At 53.7% G+C, this 24,261-nt stretch overlaps 1 protein-coding gene across 1 annotated transcript in view; it reads right to left on the bottom strand.

Annotated features, from left to right (window-relative positions):
- Positions 1 to 1,074: 1,074 nt before the first annotated feature.
- Positions 1,075 to 24,261, bottom strand: part of LOC144935897 (sodium/potassium-transporting ATPase subunit beta-1-interacting protein 3-like) — a 40,575-nt gene continuing 17,388 nt past the window's right edge. The window contains exons 2-7 of the mRNA XM_078862754.1: positions 17,812 to 17,949; positions 17,130 to 17,210; positions 11,508 to 11,792; positions 10,646 to 10,706; positions 7,286 to 7,370; positions 1,075 to 3,730 (exon numbers count right to left, since the gene is read on the bottom strand). Coding sequence (XP_078718880.1) covers positions 3,721 to 3,730; positions 7,286 to 7,370; positions 10,646 to 10,706; positions 11,508 to 11,792; positions 17,130 to 17,210; positions 17,812 to 17,949 — 660 coding nt within the window. The 3' untranslated portion in view covers positions 1,075 to 3,720. The remainder of the gene's footprint in view (positions 3,731 to 7,285; positions 7,371 to 10,645; positions 10,707 to 11,507; positions 11,793 to 17,129; positions 17,211 to 17,811; positions 17,950 to 24,261) is intronic.

Genomic DNA, 24,261 nt, shown 5'->3' with positions numbered 1-24,261 from the left:
GTCCCAAGCCGCACGCTCCCAGCAGGGAATTGCCAAGGCATCACTTTTGTATCCGTCAACATTTCAAACCGCAGTCGGAAATATGCGTGACAATTTGCATGTCGGGCTAATAGTAGTGATCGGTTCGTCATGTGGCGAAGTCGTGTTCAACTTTAAATGTATGTAGTTTAAATACGCACGCGTGCGCGTGTGTGTGTGTGTTTTCATGTGCGTGAGATGCACTGTGCTATTAGACCCAGAGTTTGTCTGGGTTCGATTCCCGGTCACGGTGAACATCAGTGGCGAGTGAAGTCAAAAACCTGCCCTGGGCCCCCCCTCCCCCACTCCTTCGTCCACTTGACCTCAATTGAGTCACCTGGTGCGGGTGTAAACAATTGCTTAACATCGGCGCTGGGTATAGAAAGACAAAGGCGGCCGGGCGTGGTTTCTTGCTGCACCACCACGTCGTAGCCTTAACAGGGGCTCGCTAACAGCACTTTCTCAAATATCCTGTATGGCTATACGGTGAGAAGGGGTCTCTTGTATGTCAGACACATGGGCAGTTCGTGTCACGAACACCCCCATTACACATGGCACATCCCACAGCCACGTCTGAAACGCCATAGAATCACGGCATGTACCATTGTATGTACAGGTTGAAGGGGGGGGGGTGGCAGGGTTAAGCCATGGCATTTACAATTATTATTAATAAGTAGTCCTAAGCAGGAATGCTCACTGTGTTGCAATGGTCAGCACAATCGACTTGTAAGCCTCAAGTCACCGATTCGATCTCCTGGCGCGGCAGTTTAAACCAATGGGTGAGGGGGAGGGATGTTTCTTAGACCCTCCACCGCAGTCTTCTGCCCGCCCAGCCGCAGTGGTGGCACTCGCAGGTCGCGTGTGATGGGGCCGAGTGTGGGGGGGGGGGACCCCCAGCTCCTCCACGAGACGTCTCGCCAGCGTGAACAGGAAGTAGGCCAAAGGAAAATAAAGCCCCCCCCCCTCCCCCTGCAGCCCCCCTCCCCCTGCAGCCCCCCTCCCCCTGCAGCCCCCCCCCCCCTTGCAGCCCCCCCCTTCCCCCTGCAGCCCCCCCCCCCCCTCTTAAGAGAGAGAAGATCCCTCGAGTTTCTAATCGTGGATCCCCTCGCTCCAGCAGCGGCGTTTTAGACAGCACTTGCAGGGCTGCGCCTGTGCAGTCACCACGATCACTCCCCCCCGCCCCGCCCCCCGCTTTCTGTGCGCCTCTCTCGAATCGTCCGCGGGGGGGTGGGGGGGCGTGGGTGGTTCGGCCCCTTCATAGCACGAGGGAAGGAATTCGGCATTAATTCGGCATCCGAAGATATTAATTACAATACCATTCCACCCACGCCGCCGCCACCACCGCAACCTTCACCAGCAGCAGCAGCAGCAGCTTCGTCTATCGAATGAGTCATTACCGCCATCATCATCATCAGCGGCAGGAGGAGGAAGAGGAGGAGGAGCGTTTGGTCAACCCATTGTTGGAAGACAATCTCACCAAGCCGCCTCCATCTGTGTGATCGAGATGCAGTTTCGACATCTCTGGCTTCTGCTGCTTTAGCTGCTGTTTTGTTGTTGTTGTTGTTGGGTGCAGTTGTGAACAACAGCCATGTGAGGCATGAGTACGTCCAATCGGCATAATTATTGGTTCACTGCAGCTCAAAAACTCCGTCCCTACGAGGTGCGTGGTGAGGTTAGCAGATGTCCACGTGCGCGGCATTTGAAGACCGGGGGGATCGGTGACCTCGCCGACAATTTTGTTGATCGGGGAGGGAAGTTCCATATCCGGACCGTGGAGCGAAGGAGGAGGAAGCTTCTGTCCAGGGAGCAATGTTGTTACGGGCGTCCCGTGATTATTCCCCGTTTCGTGTAAAAAAATAAATAAAATAAAAACCACGCGTGTTCAAAGGTTTGTTCCATGTCGGGGTCTTTGGCGAAGACGTGGGGCGCGATGGGACTTGGGACGTCCCGTCACCGTTCCCGTCCAAACGACTCACTCCTTCATTGATTAGTTCGTTCACGGATTGATCGATGCTTGATTGGTCGATCAGTTGGCTGGTTGATCAGCTGGTTGGTTGATCAGCTTAGTTGAACATCAGGTCAGTTGATCAGTGGGGTGGTTTTATTGGTTAGCCAGTTGATTGGTTGATCAGCTGGTTAGTTGGTTGATCAATGATATGGTCCGTTGGTTGATCATTCGTTTGGATGGTTGATCATCTGGTTGATCATCTGGTTCAATGGTTAATGTTTCAATGATATGGTGGCTTGGTTGTTTAATCAGCCGATTTCGTGGGCTGCTTGGAAGATTGAGAATTCGGTAAAAACAATGTTTTGCTGATGTAGCTGCGTTGGCAGCGATGCACAAGCACAGACATCAATAACCACTCAACACGGCCAGCATCAGTATGAAAGGCGACGTTTCGGGCAGTCGTCCTTCTTCACAGCACATAGGCAGGTGAAGCAGAGGGCCTTTGCCTGAAACGCCGCCTATTACGGTATTTAGGTTTATTTATTAATTTAATAGGCCAGAGTGTTATTGACGAATGTTGAGTATTTTGTGTATGTTCAGTTATAAGTTGGCCCGCGAGAGGGCAGCAGAGGACCGGGGCTCGATCTCAACAAGAGCACGTGGCTTCGTCATTCGACGGCTTCTCTTCGCGTCACTTGACGGGAACGATAGACGCCATTTTTATTAGTAATTATCGCTCTCAATATTGCTTAAAACGACTATCGGTTTCAAACAATAACGTGACGTGCTCTATAATTCCGTACGACATATGCAGACCGACCGGTAAACCCTTTAGACTTGCGTGCATATTGTTGGCATCGGAAGTTGCTGAGCGCGCAGCGTTTGTACCTCTCGTGCAAGCGGATTCACGTGTGTATGTTGGACTTCTTTCGCACCGCACGTAGCCAACCGTGCCAATTGGAGGTGTGGATAGTGGGCGTGGCGGGGAGAGAGGGGGGGGGGTTACGCAATCGTCAGATCTCAACTTTGCCACGCTCACAATAGGGGCGATGGTCGGTTGTGCGATGACCGAAAGGATAACAACGTCGGCACATTGGCACAGTTAGGTCGACACGTTAATTCCCCCGCGTGTGAAGGGAGTAAGCCCACAACTGCAGGGGCGTCGTTTCAAATAATGTAATTGTGATGTCATTGTGGCATTACAATTGTTGCCGGGCGTGGCGTTGACACAATCGGGAGCAGAAGTGGTGCATCTGCCAGTCATCTCAGCCAGGCATCCCATGGCCCCTTGGGGTCTGTACCATGACCCCCCCCGCCAGCGAGTCTTGGACACTTCACGCGATGTCCTCAAAGCTCACCGAGCCTCGCCCCAGCGCCGTGGTGACGTCGCCGCCGCTTTGGTGGCGAATTGGCGGCTCTTCCCGTTGCTTTTGGCCACCCACCCCCCTCGTGTGCCGTTTGCCGGCCTTCATAGGTGCTCCGCTAACAGTACTTGCCCCAGAGTCTGCTGAGCGCTATATGGCGGGGACCTTTGTCTTTAGTATTACAGTTTGGAGACACCGCGCACACACGCGCGCACACGCGTGCGGTGCGTTCCGTCTCCACGTGTCCGTGTTTCTTCGGGTGCGGCTGCACACTGTCCGCTGGTTATTCGCTGGCGGCAGGCCTCGTGTGTGGAATTGTGAAGTGCTTTGTAACGATCTCATCTTCACCGCGAGACGTCGCACAAATGGGCCCTCCTCGCCATCCGTTATTTAGTTCGGGCTGTTTAAGAGACACAACAACAACAACAACATCATCAACAACAACAACAAATTACCATCTTTTTTTTTTAAACAGTTCATGAATAATCAGCAGTCAACAAATATTACTTGTCGAGCATATTGTATATATTTGGTATAATACGTCAACAACTTGTCAAATTTCTCCCAAATGTATCCCGATCGCTCCGCGATAGGGGTCACGTCATGGGGTGAAGACTCCATTCGGAAATCTCGCAGAGCAGTGCCAACCATCTGTGTTGCCGTAGACCGGCCCGCGGAAGTGAATCTCGCAGAGCTACCTCTGACGTTCCTTCTTTCTCCCACGTGGGAGTAATGTTCGCCGCACGACGGTCAAACCGGTTTTGAGAATTATCTGAGCTGGTTATGCGGCCACATCGACCTGGTTAACTTGACCGTGCTGAGACCATGAAACTTCAGAACCCGGCTTAATCGCAGGCGACTTGAAATCTGGAATCGAACTCAATGATTTCAGCAATGCTGGTTCAGCGCTCTGACCCAACGCCGTAGCATCGGAGGGGGGAGGGGGGGGGCAGCGGAGGACTGAGCCATGCCCTGGTGAACGCTCAAACTCTCTTGGAAATGACTGCAATCGAGGCCGCATCATCACTCGTTCCGTTTCGCCTCTCACGTGAGTTTAAGCAGTGCCGGATTAAGCAAGTGGCGGGGCCTGTAGCATATGTTATAAAGGGGCCCTAAATAAAAATAAAACATTAATACACATTAAATAACTTGCATGGTAAAGTCATGGTATTTTTTCATTTGATATACAGCCAGATAATATGACAAATCCATAACCTTAAACACCCAGTCGTTCATAAAAGTTGAAGGCGGTATAGTACTGTAGTAATAGAGCAAGTGCAGAATCACTGAACCGGAATTGATAGCTTGAAAGCATTTAGCGCGGGGCCCTTGAAAGTGCGGGGCCCGTAGCTACTACACATGTAGCTACTACATGTGTAGCTACTACATATGTAGCAGCTACATATATGTAGTAGCTACGACATACGTAGCGACTTGTGCTACTCTGATAATCCGGCACTGAGTTTACGGGTTGCTTAACAGTGACTATGCTGTGGGGGGGGGGGGGGAGAGACACGAAAGATAGTGGGGTGGAATCGTCGCCACAACAACAGCAGAAGCAGGAACAGCGGCAGAAGCTGGAACAGCAGCAGAAGCAGGAACAGCGGCAGAAGCTGGAACAGCGGCAGAAGCAGGAACAGCGGCAGAAGCAGGAACAGCAGCAGAAGCAGGAACAGCGGCAGAAGCTGGAACAGCGGCAGAAGCTGGAACAGCAGCAGAAGCAGGAACAGCGGCAGAAGCTGGAACAGCGGCAGAAGCAGGAACAGCAGCAGAAGCTGGAACAGCGGCAGAAGCTGGAACAGCAGCAGAAGCAGGAACAGCGGCAGAAGCTGGAACAGCAGCAGAAGCAGGAACAGCGGCAGAAGCTGGAACAGCGGCAGAAGCAGGAACAGCGGCAGAAGCTGGAACAGCGGCAGAAGCTGGAAACAGCGGCAGAAGCTGGAACAGCGGCAGAAGCAGGAACAGCGGCAGAAGCTGGAGCAGCGGCAGAAGCTGGAACAGCGGCAGAAGCAGGAGCAGCGGCAGAAGCTGGAGCAGCGGCAGAAGCAGGAACAGCGGCAGAAGCTGGAACAGCGGCAGAAGCAGGAACAGCGGCAGAAGCTGGAGCAGCGGCAGAAGCAGGAACAGCGGCAGAAGCAGGAACAGCGGCAGAAGCAAGAACAGCGGCAGAAGCAGGAACAGCGGCAGAAGCTGGAGCAGCGGCAGAAGCTGGAGCAGCGGCAGAAGCAGGAACAGCGGCAGAAGCTGGAGCAGCGGCAGAAGCAGGAACAGCGGCAGAAGCAGGAACAGCGGCAGAAGCAGGAACAGCGGCAGAAGCTGGAACAGCGGCAGAAGCAGGAACAGCGGCAGAAGCTGGAGCAGCGGCAGAAGCAAGAACAGCGGCAGAAGCTGGAGCAGCGGCAGAAGCAGGAACAGCGGCAGAAGCAGGAACAGCGGCAGAAGCAGGAACAGCGGCAGAAGCAAGAACAGCGGCAGAAGCAAGAACAGCGGCAGAAGCTGGAGCAGCGGCAGAAGCTGGAACAGCGGCAGAAGCAGGAACAGCGGCAGAAGCTGGAGCAGCGGCAGAAGCAGGAACAGCGGCAGAAGCAGGAACAGCGGCAGAAGCAGGAACAGCGGCAGAAGCTGGAGCAGCGGCAGAAGCAGGAACAGCGGCAGAAGCTGGAGCAGCGGCAGAAGCAGGAACAGCGGCAGAAGCAAGAACAGCGGCAGAAGCTGGAGCAGCGGCAGAAGCTGGAGCAGCGGCAGAAGCAGGAACAGCGGCAGAAGCAGGAACAGCGGCAGAAGCAAGAACAGCGGCAGAAGCTGGAGCAGCGGCAGAAGCAGGAACAGCGGCAGAAGCAGGAACAGCGGCAGAAGCAGGAACAGCGGCAGAAGCAGGAGCAGCGGCAGAAGCTGGAGCAGCGGCAGAAGCAGGAACAGCGGCAGAAGCAGGAACAGCGGCAGAAGCAGGAACAGCGGCAGAAGCAGGAACAGCGGCAGAAGCAGGAACAGCGGCAGAAGCAGGAACAGCGGCAGAAGCAGGAACAGCGGCAGAAGCAGGAACAGCGGCAGAAGCAGGAACAGCGGCAGAAGCAGGAACAGCGGCAGAAGCAGGAACAGCGGCAGAAGCAGGAACAGCGGCAGAAGCAGGAACAGCGGCAGAAGCAGGAACAGCGGCAGAAGCAGGAACAGCGGCAGAAGCAGGAACAGCGGCAGAAGCAGGAACAGCGGCAGAAGCAGGAACAGCGGCAGAAGCAGGAACAGCGGCAGAAGCAGGAACAGCGGCAGAAGCAGGAGCAGCGGCAGAAGCAGGAACAGCGGCAGAAGCTGGAACAGCAGCAGAAGCAGGAACAGCGGCAGAAGCTGGAACAGCGGCAGAAGCTGGAACAGCAGCAGAAGCAGGAACAGCGGCAGAAGCAGAGAATGGGCAGTGGTGATGACCAGGGGCTCAGCCACACGGGGAAATTGGGGCCATCTGGGACGCTCTTGCTTGTGAGATGCTAACTACCTCGCGTGGCGTACAGGAGGTCGTGGCTTCCATCCCGACCCTGACGCCTGCTGTATATATATCGAGTTTGCGTGTCTTTCTCTCTCTCTGCCTGTGGTCGCGTGGATTTTTCTCCTGGTCCTCCGGATTATCCCCCGCTCCACATTTAGAATCAGCATCGCGCGTTCAGAGTATTTGGCTGCTAGACATTTCCACGTGATGATAAGCCACTTCGATAGCCAGGTCGTTTCTGAAAATTGATTTGAATATAGCTCAGTGGGGCATTTACCTGGTTACAATATAAAATAAATACTTGCATCTCCCGGCCCTGGCATAGTTCGGTTTTGCGGTGGAAAAAATGGATTAGCCGTATCTGGAGAAGCATTCTGATCGGGGGGGAGGGGGGGTGGGGGGGGGGTGCCCAGACCCCCACAAGTGGCTGCGCCCCTGTGCAGGGACCGAGGAGGAACAAGTCGAGAGGGTACTTACACATAGACAGGCTTTAACTGTAAGTGTGAGACTTTCTGTGGGGAGTGGTAGGCTGTGTATGAATGGAATCCACCTATGAAGTCAACTGGGTCAGAGAGAGAGAGAGGAAGAAAGAAGGAAATAAATAACTAAACAAATAAAAGAAAATCGGAGAAGTATTTTAGCGTAAAAATAAAAATGGTAAGAGTGAAAATAGGTTTGTAGGGATGTAACGATTTCTGTCACTCCGTGATCCAATGGATTTTGACAATACGACAGGATACTTATTTGTGATGATTGTTGTTATCGAGTTCGTGGCATCTATATACTGCACTGGTTATGATTCTATCTCGATAGTGGTGTCAATCTAGAGGGATGTGATAACACACAGCTTCTTGATCGCTCCACTGCTGGATGAAGACCTCCTCCATGAGGCTTCTAGAATGGGGGAGGGCCTTCAATCAGCAGTGGATTGACAAACATCTTTTATAAATCATTTACGGTAAAAAAATATATAAACTGTTATTTACTTATTAATATCAAATTGTAGTTTTTGTTTAAATCAAAAGCATGAACCGTGATCATGCAAAACTGAGTTCAATCGACAAATAGATTAATCGTTACATCCCTAGGAGCAGAATATCGTGGGAGGAGAGATGGCAGAGAGCGGGAGAGGTGGGGAGAGACCAGGGTGAGAGACCATGGGGAGAGGGAGGGAGGGATAAAAGGGAGAGATAAAAAAGGGAGAAATGGAGGGAGAGACTTAGAGATGTGGAATCCCTGCAGACCAAATAACGAGAAAAACAGAGAGACATCGAAAGGGGAGAAAGGGAGTCATTGCAAGAGAGAGACAGATCGGATGACAGTCACAACACACGACCCCGACCATTCAGAGTAGGGGGGGATGTCTCTACGAGTCCAGAATTCTTTGCCACACTCTGTGCAAGATGGCAACCACGGAGTAATGCGAGTTTGCGCGTGCCTCGCTAAATACAATTTGTTTATTTTCCGTTGGTTTTGCGATGCCACGCTCATTCAAGTCACGGCGACTTCCTGCTCGATTGAACATCGAGCACCGCAGAGAGCGGTGGAAATTCCGCATTACCACGGCAGGGGCGAGTATAATATCATCATTGGACAACAGGCTGTTGACTTTGGCGCAATGCGCTGCTCATTTTGGACCGACGACAACGATGGTGATGATGATGGTGATGATGGTGATGAAGGTGATGGTGGTGATGATGGTGATGATGGTGGTGATGATGGTGGTGATGGTGATGATGGTGGTGATGATGGTGATGATGATGGTGATGATGATGGTGATGATGATGGTGATGATGATGGTGATGATGATGGTGATGATGATGGTGATGATGATGGTGGTGATGATGGTGGTGATGGTGATGATGATGGTGATGATGGTGATGATGATGGTGGTGATGGTGGTGATGATGGTGGTGATGATGATGGTGATGATGATGGTGATGATGATGGTGATGATGATGATGGTGATGATGATGGTGATAATGGTGATGATGATGATGGTGATGATGATGATGGTGATGATGATGGTGATGATGATGATGATGGTGGTGATGATGGTGGTGGTGATTGTGATGATGATGTGCCGAGTCAATCACCCCAACCGGGGTTTGAACTCGCGAAAACCTCCTCGTGTAATTTACTCAGGAACCACCGTCTCCTGTTCAACAAAGTGCATCGCCGCTCTTGAAACATATATATTTTTTTACTGAATTACAAAATTAAATGCCTCTGGTTGTTATTTCGGTTGCAGAGCCATGCACTGTGACTCATTCAGCAGCACGCCTATTGCCCCATGTCTGGGCTGGCGGACTAATTCGGGTTTGCAAATTATAATTTTTGTGCGCGATTACTTTAATGTTCATTTTTTTGCGTGACTTAAATGAATAAAGCAAACTGGTGCACGAGTAGAAAAAGCACGCAGGAATTGTAGTTTGCGCGCGTGTACGTTGGTGTACGTGTGTGTACGTGTGTGTACGTGTGTGTACGTGCGTGTACGTGTGTGTACGTGTGTGTACGTGTGTGGTGGTGGGAGAGCGGTGGTGCAGTGGTTAGCGCGCTGCCCTACGAACCCAGCGCCCAAGTTCGATTCCCGCTCACGGCCACGAACACCGGTGACGATTATCTGAACCGTTACTGGGCCTCCCCTAGGTCAACTCAGCCTCAAATGAGTACCTGGAGCGGTGTGTAAACATCGCCATTGGGGGGACAAAACCGGCCGGGCGTGGTGTTGGCCACCCAGCACTTGCCCCAACAGTCTGTTAAGGCTATACGGGGGATATGTGTCTTTGTATTTACCAGTCAACTCAATCAGTCAACCTATTGCACCTGGGTCTGCCGTGCCTTCGACACTTCACGTGATCGCCTCGAAGTGCACCTAGCCTGGCACAAGCGCCGTGGTGACGTCAGCGCCACTTCGTGGTGAACCGCGGTTATTGTTGTTGTTGTGAGAAAGCAGTTGCCATGGCGACCACGTGATGGCTCGGGTTGTCATCTCTGGGGGACATCGCGGCACGAGGGGAGATCGCGAGCCGGGCAATGTTTTGGTTATTGCGCAACCGACAAAAAGCCCGGGACTTTTAGTGTCCAGTGAAGACTGAGAGATGTTCCCAGTGCAGCAGCTGCCCCCCCCCCCCCCCAACAACCCCGTGACGTTGGGCCGACGTTGGCATATTTACTGGGAAGAGGACGATCCAGGGAAGACCAGGACAGGTGGCAGCCGGAGTGACGGGCAGCTGCGTTTCACTGCGGGGGGTGGGGGGAGTGACGCGGGGGGGGGGGGGGAGTGATGCGGGGGGTGGGAGGAGTGACGCGGGGAGGAGTGACGCGGGGGGTGGGGGGAGTGACGCGGGGGGTGGGAGGAGTGACGCGGGGGGTGGGAGGAGTGACGCGGGGAGGAGTGACGCGGGGGGTGGGGGGAGTGACGCGGGGGGTGGGGGAGTGATGCGGGGGGTGGGAGGAGTGACGCGGGGAGGAGTGACGCGGGGGGTGGGGGGAGTGACGCGGGGGGTGGGAGGAGTGACGCGGGGAGGAGTGACGCGGGGGGTGGGGGGAGTGACGCGGGGGGGGGGGGAGTGACGCGGGGAGGGGAGTGACGCGGGGAGGAGTGACGCGGGGTGGAGTGACGCGGGGGGTGGAGTGACGCGGGGGGTGGAGTGACGCAGGGTAGAGTGACGTGGAGGGGGGGTGATGCAGGGAGGAGTGACGCGGGGAGGAGTGACGCGGGGAGGAGTGACGCGGGGAGGAGTGACGCGGGGAGGAGTGACGCGGGGAGGAGTGACGCGGGGAGGAGTGACGCGGGGAGGAGTGACGCGGGGGGTGGAGTGACGCATCACTTACAGCTGTCTTCTTCTTCCGTGATGACGCTCACGACGTAGCACGAGTAGACGAATCCGAAGAGCTGCGGGACAGCGACACGGGGCAGATGGACACACACCACGAGACGGACGTGAACGAGAGAGACGACGGCAACGAAGCGGACGAGACACGCGGCGAGTCGAGCGGTGGTGGTGATGGTGCTGGTGGTGGTGGTGCTGGTAGTAGTGGTGGTGCTGGTAGTAGTGGTGGTGCTGGTGGTGGTGGAGGTGGTGGTGGTGGAGGTGGTGCTGGTGGTAGTGGTGGTGGTAGTGGTAGTGGTGCTGGTGGTAGTGGTGGTGCTGGTGGTAGTGGTGGTGCTGGTGCTGGTGGTGGTGGTGGTGGTAGTGGTGGTGCTGGTGGTGGTGGTGGTGCTGGTGGTGGTGCTGCTGGTGGAGCTGGTGGTGGAGTTGGTGGTGGTGCTGGTGGTGGAGCTGCTAGTGGTGCTGCTGGTGCTGCTGCTGGTTGTGCTGCTGGTGGTGGAGCTGGTGGTGGAGCTGGTGGTTGTGCTGGTGGTGGAGCTGGTGGTGGAGCTGGTTGTGGAGCTGGTGGTGGTGGAGCTGGTGGTGGTGGAGCTGGTGGTGGTGGTGGTGGTGCTGGTGGTGCTGGTGCTGGTGGTGGAGCTGGTGGTGGTGGTGCTGGTGGTGGAGCTGGTGGTGGTGGAGCTGGTGGTGGTGCTGGTGGAACTGGTGGTGGAGCTGGTGGTGGTGCTGGTGGTGGAGCTGGTGGTGCTGCTGGTGGTGGTGGTGCTGGTGGTGATGTTGGTGGTGGTGCTGATGGAGCTGGTAGTGGTGCTGGTGGTGGAGCTGGTGGTGGTGCTGGTGGTGGAGCTGGTGGTGGAGCTGACCGCCAGCAGGATGTGGACGCCGCTGTGCAGCACCTCGAGGTGGGGGTACTCGAGCAGGCAGCCCGACACGCGCAGCAGCACGTGGCCGTCCGGGGCCCCCCCGTCGGGGGCCCCCCCCTCCCCGCCCCCCACCGAGGGACCCCCCAACACGCCCCCACCCCCTCCCCCTCCTCCTCCCACGGCGAGCGCGGGCCCCGAGTCGACCGCCTCGGCCGTGCAGCCCGGGCCGTGCTCCAGGAACCAGGAGCGGTGACGCGACGCGGTGAACGTCAAATAGTCGCCACCCTGCGTGGGTCGCCCAGCCAGGGTGGGTTGGGGGGTAGTTCGACAAAAAATAAACGTTTAGGTCGTGTTCATCTTGAAATTATGATGATGATGATGATCATGACCACGATTATTATTGTTGTTGTTGGTGGTGGAATTTCGTCGCTCTTCACTCGCGAAGATGGACAGAGCGCGAGAGAGAGGGGACGACTCAGAGAGAGAGAGGGGGGGCGACTCACAGAGAGAGAGGACGACTCAGAGAGAGAGGACGACTCGGAGAGAGGACGACTCAGAGAGAGAGGACGACTCAGAGAGAGAGGGGGCGACTCAGAGAGAGAGAGGACGACTCAGAGAGAGAGGACGACTCAGAGAGAGAGGACGACTCAGAGAGAGAGGGGGCGACTCACAGAGAGAGAGGACGACTCAGAGAGAGAGGACGACTCAGAGAGAGAGGACGACTCAGAGAGAGAGGACGACTCAGAGAGAGAGGACGACTCAGAGAGAGAGGACGACTCAGAGAGAGGACGACTCAGATAGAGAGGACGACTCAGAGAGAGAGGGCAACTAAGAGAGAGGACGACTCAGAGAGAGAGGACGACTCAGAGAGAGAGGACGACTTAGAGAGAGAGAGAGAGAGAGGACGACTCGGAGAGAAAGGGGACGACTCAGAGGGGCCAGGAGGAGGAATTACTGATGAGCGGGAAGGCAGCAGCAGCTTCCCCATCTTCATCATCAACATCGACATCAAAATCATCATCAATGAAATTCCAAATCCCAGGTGGCCCTTTACAAAAGAAAAAACCCCCTCCCCCCCACGTCCCCCTCCCTCCACGCTCCCCACCCCCCACGCTCCCCTCCCCTCCCCCCCACGCCCCCACTCGCCCCTCCCCCCAGCTCACGATCTCTTTGATCATTTCCGATTGAAGATGATCCGAGCGCTGTACTATAATTCAAATAGATTTCATTCTTCTTTGTTTTCTGTTTACACAACCTCCGCCTGCCATTGTATTGCAGTGGGGGAGGCGGGGGTTAGATTACAAGTCACAGGCGCAGCCCCTGCAAATGCTTGCTCGCGCCTATGCCGACAGGATGTGGCCAGACGACTCTATCAGATATGTTACAATAATAATAATGCTATCTCGTCTCATCTCGAGTTACATACGTGTATCGTCGTAATGCAAGGCGCTTTACAACAGTATAATCTATATAAAGACCTTAATCTGTATATCTAAAAAAAACCTCTAGGGGCACTTTCCGACAAGGTAGAAAGCTGAAATGTGGCACATCGGTGCCTTTGAGGACACAAACAACAACAAAAAAACTGAATAATCCACGATTTTTTTTTTATTTTAAGACCCCCAAATCTCGATTTTCAGCGCAATAAATAAACGAGTGTGTGCGTGGTGTTATTCAGAAACCGTTAAAAATATGAAATTGCCGTGTTGTCGTTTGACAGCGCGTCACACAGCAAATACAATTAAAGCGATAATCATTCTATCTTTTATTGTTTTTCAGATATATCGGATTCAAGCGGTTTTAACGACAAAATATGCATTTTATGATCTCCAAATCTGAATAATTCGAAAACTATAAAAGATGGGAGAGCTTCCCCTCATAGTATATTAAATTCAAGCATTGTTGTTCTTTCTAATAAAAAAATAACGTAATATTTAAATTGGTCGGTTTCCTATGGGTACGTTTTTAAATGTAAGAAGTTGAATCAAGTCGTTAACAATTTACGTGTTTCTTGGGGAAACATACAAATGTTTGGAGTAGTTGTTCGTGTCTGATCGTAGACAAATGGAGAATTTCTATTTTTAAAACATATTTAAAGTTTAATACAGCTCTCACTACATGGCATATGTATGCAATGGCATTTATACAGTACTCAGTGTCAGATTTACTTAGTGGAATGTAACTTTTACACAAATCTTTCTTAGTTTAACACGTAGAAGGCTTTTGCGACCAATATCATCCATAATATAGTTTTTTTTTGTTTAGATCGCATAAATATAAATGTGTCGTTAAACCTGCCACCACCCGACACAGCCAACTAGTAAGGGTTGTCACGTAAACAGAACGTGGCCAATTCGTCACTAGTACAGCACGCCGGTGTGTTGGAGAGTATATCCACAACATTTACAATCTGAGTACGACGTTTCACCAGTAATTACAACTAGCTTCATCAGGCAGACTGGCAGATTTGTGAGATTTGACAAATTTTTATTTACTGAAATTTGTCGATAACAACAAATACAACTTTAAACACAAAATAATTATTTAACTTTTGCCTGGCGAAGACAGACTTTGGTTAACCATTTTGTACATGGAATGATAGTGGTGGCTATGCAAAGGGGTGGTGTTAGTTATGGTGAGAGGGAGTGGTGGTTACGGAGGGGTTGGAGTCAGCCTGCTCCGATCTCGCGCTGTGACAACGGCTCGTGCCTCACAGCGAGAAGGGCATCGGTTTGATCCCCGACTCGGGCGCATTGCTCTGTGTGGAGTGTGTACGCTCTCTCCTTGTTCTGCAGAGTGTGAGTGTGTGTATAAGTGTATGTCTGTGTGTGTGTGGAGCGGTTGTGGAGGAGTTGGAGGCGCTGCTGCTGAACCTGGAGCGTGACACTAATCAGCCGCACCAAAGCTAAGCACCTGCCTGGACACTCCACCCCCACAACTCCCAATTGGTGATGGGGCAGTTGTGGAGAGAGTGGAGAGTTTCCCATACCTGGGCAGTGTGCTCATGACCGGCTCCGGTTTGACAGCAGAGGTCTCACTCCGAATCAGTTGATCAGTTGCGTAATGCTGTGTGGAAGCTACCTGGTCTGTCGCTCCGCACGAAGCTTCAAGTCTTCTCGGCGACAGTCATGCCCTCCCTTCTCTACGTTTACGAAACGTGGACCCCCCTAATGGAACATCTTCGCCGGTTAGACACATTTAGGCTGGCCTGCCTACAATCCATCCTGGGTTTAACCAGGCTGGATTGTGTGAGGAGCTCACAAATGCTTGAAAGATCTGGACAAAGTCCCATCGGTGAGCTCCTCCGGCAGACAAGGCTGCGTTAGCTGGCTCATGTAGCCCGCATGCCCAGCCACCACATGCCTAAACAGCTTTTGTTCGGCTAGATAGAGGGGACTAAACGGGCGCGGCACGGGCTGGAGAAGAGATGTAGTGATGTGGTACAGGAGGATGTGGAGCTGAGTGGACATGCTGATGACAGGTACCAGCTGTGTCAAGATCGGCCTCTGTGGAGGAGGCTCGTGAAGGACGCTACTGGGCAGTTGGAGGCAGTCGCCCTCCAACAACAACGGAGGGCGGAGGAGCGACGCTCACAAGAACGAGCGGAGCGCCGGGTGATTAAAGCACAGCAAGTTGGCACAATAGGAGGCACAGGTGGTGCATCGGCCAGTCGTCTCAGTCAGTCGTCCCATGGCACCTGGGTCTGTCCCGTGATCTCCTGCCAGCAGGCGCTCGACACTTCACGTGACCTCAATGTGCACCTAGCCTGGCACAATCGCCGTGGTGACGTCACCGCCACTTCGTGGCGAATGGCGGTTGTTGTTGTTGGGGCGGAAGTGTAGCGGTCAACGCGCTGCGCTACGATCCCGGCGTCTCGAGTTCGGTTCCCGCTCACGGCCACCAACACCGGTGACGATTAACTGAACCGGTCCTGGGCCTCCCCTAGGTCGACTCAGCCTCAAATGAGTACCTGGCGCGGTGTGCAAACATCGCCGCTGGGTTGGCCGGGCGTGGTGTGGGGCAACCCACGTGTGTACCGTTCCGGCCTTCATAGACGCTAACAGCACTTGCCCGAACAGTCTGTTGAGGTTACAAGGGGGATCTTTGTCTTTGCTCCACGCGCGCGCGCGCACCTCTGTCTCGACGGCGGGGGGGGGGGCTCTGGGAGCTAACGAGCGGCAGTCGTCACGTGCCCGAGCGGCAGTCACGTGACGAGCGGCAGTCGTCACGTGACGAGCGGTGCGGGGCTTGATTAGCGCGGCCCCCGCTGCGCGTGATGCGTCTGCGGGTTTCATATTTCTTGGGGGGCGGGGCGGGCGTGGGGGGGGAATACGAACAGATATTGGGGAGGGGGGTGGAGGAGTCGGTGGAGGAGTCGAGGAGTGGAGGAGTGGGGTGGAGGGTGGAGGAGGGGGTGGAGGAGCGGGTGGAGGAGGGGGTGGAGGAGCGGGTGGAGGAGTGGGGTGGAGGAGTGGGGTGGAGGAGGGGGGTGGAGGAGGGGGGTGGAGGAGGAGGGTGGAGGAGGGGGGTGGAGGAGTCGGTGGAGGAGTGGGGTGGAGGGTGGAGGAGGGGGTGGAGGAGCGGGTGGAGGAGTGGGGTGGAGGAGGGGGGTGGAGGAGGGGGGTGGAGGAGGGGGGTGGAGGAGCGGGTGGAGGAGTGGGGTGGAGGAGGGGGGTGGAGGAGGGGGGTGGAGGAGAGAGGTTAGGAGTGGGGATGGCGGTCCGGCCATTAGTGGCGATGAGCAATATCAACAAAGCAAAGAAAAAATAACCAGAGCTTAAGGGGATCCAAGTAGCTCAAGGGGCCTCGGATTTATGACCACATCATATGGCGTATGAACTGCGAGAAGGAGGATGATGGGAAAAGGTGGAGGAGGAGGATGGTGGAAGGTGGAGGAGGAGGAGGATGGTGGATGTGGGGCAGCTGCTGGTGGCGTGCTCGCGATGGGAGGGATCTAGGCGTGAGATGTTCGCTGCTGTCGGGATGTCCCCGACGTGGGGGGGGTTGGGGGGGTGTGGATTAGGGGGCGCGTGTGGTGCTGCATTAAACACGCGGTGGGGGGGGGGGGCTCAGAGGCTCGGCAGACGCCGCGAGGAGATTCCTCGCCGAGATGCATCGAGACGCACGCACACAACCAAAGACAAAATACCCCCCCCCTCCACTGATAGCCTCAACGGACTGTTGGGGCAAGTGCTGTTAGCGAGTAGGGGGTGGGTGGCCAAAACCACGCCCGGCCACCAGTGCTGATGGTTACGCACCCGCACACCGCACCAGGTACTGTACTCATTTGAGGCTGAGTCGACCCAGGGGAGGCTGAGGAGCGATTCAAAATCTTCGCCACGCACTGTTACTGGTTCGTGCGTGGGGCATTGAATGCGGTTCGTAGTGCAGTGCGATAACCACTGCGCCACCGCTCCCCACAAGCGTGTGCGTGTGTGCGTGTGTCACACCGTCTCACGCTGTGACACGCGCACACGTAACAGGGATGTGCTCCAGATTTTCAGGATAATTTCAAATATCAGGCCGAGATACGGAACGTCGAACGCTTTGGAAGGAAAAAATGGGTCGTGTGGAATTAAATCGCGGGTCGCGTGCGGAGTGAAGTCGCGGCGGGCCGCTCACCTTGGTGAGGCCTCCCACCTCCAGGTAGAGGCAGATGATGAAGACGTTCCAGGCCACCCACAGCACGCTCCACGCCGCGTACTGCGCACGCACAAAGACAAAGGTACCCCCCCCCCGTGGAGCTCACAAAGAGTGTCGGGGCAAGAGCTGTTAGCGAGCGCCCGTGAAGGTCGGAATGGTGGCGCATGAGGGGGCGGTGTGGCCAGAACCACGCTCAACCGCCTTTGTCTCCCCAGTGACGGTGTTTACAAACCGCACCAGGTACTCGTGTGAGGCTGAGTCGAACGAGGGGAGGGCCAGGACTGGTTTAAATATTCGCCATGCACTGGGCCCGTGAGTGAGCGAGTAAGTGTGCAAGCGAGTGATCATGTGAGTGAGTGCATACAAGTCTGAGTGAACGAATGGGCGATTTACTTAGTGAACGAGTGCGTACGTGAGTGAGCAAGCAAGTGATCACGCGAGAGAGTGGGTGAACGAGTTATGAAGTGAGTGAGTGAACGAGAGTGGGCACGTGAGTGAGTGAGTGAGCGAGCGAGTGATCAGGTGAGGGAGTGAGTGAACGAGAGTGGGCACGTGAGTGAGTGAACGAGTTATCAAGTGAGTGAGTGAACGAGTGATCAGGTGAGAGAATGAGTGAACGAGTTATCAAGTGAGTGAGTGAACGCGCGAGTGAGTCGCTCACCAGCACGATGTAGCGGGGCCGGCACTGCACGGTACCGAAGAGGCCTAGGATGAGGAGGAGCACGTGGAGGAAGTTGACGAGGATGGGCGCCCACTGGTAGCCCAGGAAGTCGAACACCTGGCGCTCCAGCACGGCCACCTGCGGGGAGAGGATTGGCGAGGCCACGAACGTGGTCACGGAGATGATGAAACAAAACAACTGATACCAACTAATCTATGAAACATGTTTTTTTTTTATATTTCACCAGGTAAGGCCCACTGAGCTATGTAGCTCTTTTTCAGAAGCGACCTGGCCACCACAAATGATAGCTCAACGAAATGGGCTTATCGCGTGGAAATGTATTGCAGCCAGACACTGTCTAAACGCGTGATGTTGATTCTAAATGTGGAGGGAAAAGTCGAAAGGACTCGCAGAAAAAATCTACGCGACCACGAGGAGGGAGAGACACGCAAACTCCAAATATACAGCAGCAGGCATCGTCAGGGTCGGGATCGAACCCACGACCTCCTGCATACCAGGCGAGGGAGTTAACATCTCCTAGCCACCGTGATGATGATGAGAGAGAGACACGCAAACTCCAATTATACAGAAGGCATCGCCAGGGTCGTGATTGAACCCACGACCTCCTGCACACCAGGCGAGGGAGTTAACATCTCCTAGCCAGCGTGATGATGAGAGAGACACGCAAACTCCAAATATACAGCAGCAGGCGTCAGGGTCGGGATCGAACCCACGACCACCTGCACACCAGGCGAGGGAGTTAACATCTCCTAGCCACCGTGATGATGATAGAGACACGCAAACTCCAAATATACAGCAGCAGGCGTCAGGGTCGGGATCGAACCCACGACTTCCTGAATACCAGGCGAGGGAGTTAACATCTCCTAGCCACCGTGATGATGATAGAGACACGCAAACTCCAAATATACAGCAGCAGGCGTCAGGGTCGGGATCGAACCCACGACTTCCTGAATACCAGGCGAGGTAAGTTAACATCTCCTAGCCACCCCAGGTCGCCTACAAAACAAACATTGTCCTTAATTTGTTACGCTCCCACCCACCCACAGAAATCACAATTTGAGTTCTGATCACTTCACTTCCAAGTGCATTTCCCCTGCTGTATTGAATATCCCCGCTTGTTTAAATATTCCCGTGGGTGCTGTGGTGTCAACCTGTAGACTGTATCCGTCCATGCGCTGCATGACAAAACCCAGCGACCCGAGTTTGACTCCCACTCACGATCAATAATTAGCACGATTGGCTACGTACGGTGCGAAAGAAGTTCAACATACATACACACAAAAACAGTGGCGAATATTTTTAACCGCTCATGGGCCTCCTCTAGGTCGACTCCTCCACCTTGTGTGCCGTGTCGGCCTTCGTAGGTGCGTCTGCTAACAGCACCTTGCCCCAACAGTCCGCTAGAGGCTACACGGGGCGCCTTTGTCTCTGTTGTGTACATGAGCGCGGTGAGTGTGATGCATGGGCGACGTCGTTCGTGGGTTAATTTGAGTAATTGTATCATTTGTGAGTTTGATTCCCTCTCGCTTTGTATCGATTTAGCCGGGTTATTTATCACAGGGGGGCCGGTGTCATTATCCCGAAAACGCTCAACTTGTTTGAACTTTAAGCGGGCGTCCGTGCCCAATCTAGAGACGCGTGGGGCATCCTGTTGGGAGCGGTGGCGCGGTGGTTTAAGATTGCTTCACCTTCATTTAAGCGGGTTAAAAAAAGTAAAAGAAAACAAACCTTTGAGGTTAGAAACCTCTATTCCGACGGGGGGGAGGGCCTGGTACTTTGCTGCCAGCCAGGCCCAACCGAGTTCCAATCCCGCTCACAGCCAACATTGTTCGACGTTTTATAACCGAACCGTTGCCTTGGCCTCCCGTAGTTGGACTCAGCCTCACGAGGAGTTTTAAAATTAGAAGCAAAAAAACCCCGCGACGTTTCAATCGCAACAGCGACGTTTTACCCACGCCGACTGGCTAGAGACTCCCGCGCCCCACGTGGTTTAACACCATAACAGCCGAGCAGCAGTTTGTGCCCGCAAGGCAGGGCACGGTAATTCAATTAATTTCATTTCTGCCAGGATTCGGACTAAATTGACATTCTGTTATCGCCGCCATGGAAACTTCGGTTCGCGTCTAAATATAAATATGAATGAACATGAATATAAATGTGAATGGATTTCCATTTGGGGTGGGGTGGGGGAGGCTGTAAATGGAATAGCGATGGCAATAGATGGCGCGGCGTCTCTCGAGGTGTGATGAACGCCGCTGAGAGTTCCTCGGTGAATGTCTCCGAGTTGGAGAGAACGACGTTTATGATTTCACCGAGACGGGAGTGACTGGGACGATCGTAACACAAGCAACAGTCCATCTCGCTCCGGCCTCGGACCAGCCGATTCCTTCGCTCCATCTCCGCATTGGCTGTCGCTCCGAGCGGGTTTTCTCTACTCCGGCTGCCATTCCCTTGTTAGCCTTTCGCGACCGATGTTATGCGTAATAGAGGTTATTCACAGGGTAATCAACGTACATTATGGTAATGGGTATCTATTATAATTTATATTCAAATATTCACCCCCCGGCCTTAGCACCTGATTGGCTAACAAGGACATCACATTGATCCCTCCATTTAACACCGAGGCAGGAGGATGTCGCCACAAATCTGGCCGTCCGCCTGATGATGCTCGTTGTAATTACTGGCGAAACGTCGGACTCGGATTGCAAATGTTGCGGGTTTACTCTCCGACACAGCGGTGTGCTGAAAATGTAACGAATTGGCCACGTTCTGTTGACGTGGCAAACCTTACTAGTTGACTGTGTCGGGTGGTGGCGGGTTTAACGACACATTTATATTCACACGATCTAACAAAAAACCCCTCTTATGTAGAACTTCTTTCGCACCGTACGTAGACGACCGCGCTAATCGAAGGTGCTTAGGAAGGACAGCAAACTAAACACCGCAAGCAGCTGCAAATAAATGAGTTGCGTGTGCAGCGAGCCTCATGTCCCTGCAATCCAAGCTCCAAGATGCGAGCTGATTCTGTATAACCCAGTGTGAGAATTCAAGAGACGATACAAGTCGCATTTGCAAGAGTCACCCGAATAACTAGAACTACCCCCTAGCTCTAACACTCACCACCACTAGGACTAACCCCTAGCTCTAACACTCACCAGCTACTAGTACTAACCCCTAGCTCTAACACTCACCACCCAGTCACTAGTACTAACCCCTAGCTCTAACACTCACCACCACTAGTACTAACCCCTGTCTCTAACACTCACCACCACTAGTACTAAGACCTAGCTCTAACACTCACCACCCAGTCACTAGTACTAACCCCTAGCTCTAACACTCACCACCACTAGTACTAACCCCTAGCTCTAACACTCACCACCCAGTCACTAGTACTAACCCCTAGCTCTAACACCCACCAGCTACTAGTACTAACCCCTAGCTCTAACACTCACCACCCAGTCACTAGTAGTGCTAATACATTTGCATACAAGCCAAAGATCCCCCGTATAGCCTTAAACAGATTGTTGGGACAAGTGCTGCTAGCGAGTACCGTTAAGGCCAACACGGAACACGAGGGGGGTGGGTGGCCAGCACTTTGCCCGGCCGCCTTTGTCTCCCCGGTGGCGATGTTTACTACACACCGCACCAGGGACTCATTTGAGACTGATTCGACCTAGGAGAGGCCCACGACCAGTTCAGATAATAATCGTTGAACGTGAGTGGGAATCGATTTTTGGGCGTAGCGCAGCGCACGAACTGCTACACGACCGCTACCCTCTACAGACACATACACGCCTACACACAAACACACACACACGCCTACACACACACGCACGCCTACACACAAACACACACACACGCCTACACACACACGCACGCCTACACACAAACACACGCACGCCTATACACACACACGCACGCCTACACACACGCACGCACGCCTACACACGCACGCACGCCTACACACACACACGCACGCCTACACACACACACACACGCCTACACACAAACACACGCACGCCTACACACACACACACGCCTACACACACACACGCACGCCTACACACACACACGCACGCCTACACACACACACACACACGCCTACACACAAACACACGCACGCCTACACACACACACACGCCTACACACACACACGCACGCCTACACACACACGCACGCCTACACACACACACGCACGCCTACACACACACGCACGCCTACACACACACACGCACGCCTACACACACACACACACACGCACGCCTACACACACACACACACGCCTACACACACACACACGCCTACACACACACGCACGCCTACACACACACGCGCACGCCTACACACACACACACGCCTACACACACACACACACCTACACACACACGCACGCCTTGAAAAGCAAAAGTTGTGCAGATTAAAGGAAGAGCTCTGGGCTCAAGCAATTGAGCACCGAGGGTGCTCCAGCCTGCATACTAATGTCACTGCCGCCGCCTCGTCTCTCGCGCCACCCTCTACTACCTCCTCCACCCTTAACCCTCCTCCTCCATCATCCACCATTCTCCACCTCCTCCTCCATCATCCACCATTCTCCACCCTCCTCCACCTCCTCCACCTCCTCCTTCATCATCCACCCTTAACCCTCTTCCTCCATCATCCACCATTCTACACCTCCTCCATCATCTACCCTTAACCCTTCGCCATCATCATCCACCATTCTACACCTCCTCCTTCATCATCCACCCTTAACCCTCCACCATCATCATCCACCATTCTCCACCCGTCTCCTCCTCCACCTCCTCCTTCATCATCCACCCTTAACCCTCCACCATCATCATCCACCGTTCTCCCTCCTCCTCCACCCCCCATCCGCCTCCGTCCTCCCGTGGTGAACCCATTTCGTCTGCTTGGTGGACACAACGGCAGGGGAGGTTTTAAACAACAACAACAACAACAAGAACAAAAACAACAACAGAAGAGACCGTGCACTCTGCTGCTGCTTCAGCTGCCGCACCGGGAGATGGACATCGAATCGACGCCGTCGGGATTGCAAATCCACAATTTCACTCCCAATGCAGCAGCAGCAGCCCTTCATTGAAGGCGTCATCAATAATTGCACATTTCAAATAGAAATGCGAGTGCAACAGCGCAGCCAAAGCACGCACACGACGGCTCCTGCAACGCAACACAAACACCGTTAATTGCATGCCTATTCATGCCATTATATTGATTAATTATCATTAACCCTAACCCAATGGGTAACACGCACTGCATAATGTCATATTAACATAACGCGTTACAATGCACCTGGACACATTAACCACCCTGGGGTGTAGGCGCTTGGAGCGTGCGCGTGGTGATGGCATCGCCTCCTCTGCCACTTTAAACCCTGACGACAACCACGCTGCTGCTGCTGCTGGTGGTGGTGGTGGTTGTGGTGGTTGTGGTGGTTGTGGTGGTGGTTGTGGTTGTTGTTGTTGTGATCGCGAGCGACGCGTCAAAGTGTCCCAATTGTGACGTGGGGTTGCTCTCTGACGCACAACCGCCGCTGGTGGGGGCTGTGTCACGGAACATTGGACGCGATCGGTACGTTTTGGTCACGTGACAGACCTTACTGGTTGGCTGTGTCGGGTGGAGGTGGGGGTCACACGACACAGATTGGTATTAATATATGTTTTGTTTCTTCACGGCGTAAAGTTTACGCGGACTAACCCAAACCAAATATTGATTCGAAGCTTTCGTGACTGCAGGGATTCATATTCTTGGTTCTTTCGGTAAAGTCACGCAGAAGGGAAACAACATTATTTTATTTTTTCCCCTTCTACGCGAACTAACCCAAACCACTTGACGATGAATGATACTGGTCGAGCGAAACTTGTGAGTAAGTTGACCTAAAGATCTCAACAGAGTCGGGGGTTCTTTAGAACCAGTCTCGGGTGAGGCTCTACTGGGCAATCCAATGATATTATTGCGATGTATGATACTACGTGTTATCACAAGTATGATTATTTATAGTAAGTATTGATTGTTATCTTAAACATAGCCCAGAGTCCAATCAATTCGGTCTGTCTGGGTGATGAATCAAACTCAGCTCTCTTCACCTCTGACCCCTGTGTTTAATGGATTAAATATTTACTAGGGCAGACGGATCAATGGTCCCAACCGGAGCCGTCCCTTGTTGAAAAAACCCAACACGTTCGTCAATCATGCGACCGTGGTTCGGAAATGCAAACGATATAGCGCATAGGAGGCGACGTTTCGGGCGACGGTCCTTGTTCAGGGCTTCTATGAAACAGCACCACTCAAAACGCGTTGCTCCGCCCCTACCACCCAACTTCTGCTCCCTCTGCCAATACGAGACGGAACAATACAAACCAGATGGAACAATGCAAACGAGACAGAACAATACAAACGAGACGGAACAATACA

Source organism: Lampetra fluviatilis, chromosome 14 (genome assembly GCF_964198595.1).
Source record: "Lampetra fluviatilis chromosome 14, kcLamFluv1.1, whole genome shotgun sequence".
In the NCBI taxonomy this organism is placed as follows: Eukaryota; Metazoa; Chordata; class Hyperoartia; order Petromyzontiformes; family Petromyzontidae; genus Lampetra; species Lampetra fluviatilis.
The sequence above is the reverse complement of the archived record's forward strand: the minus strand, read 5'-3'. Positions and strand labels throughout refer to the sequence as shown.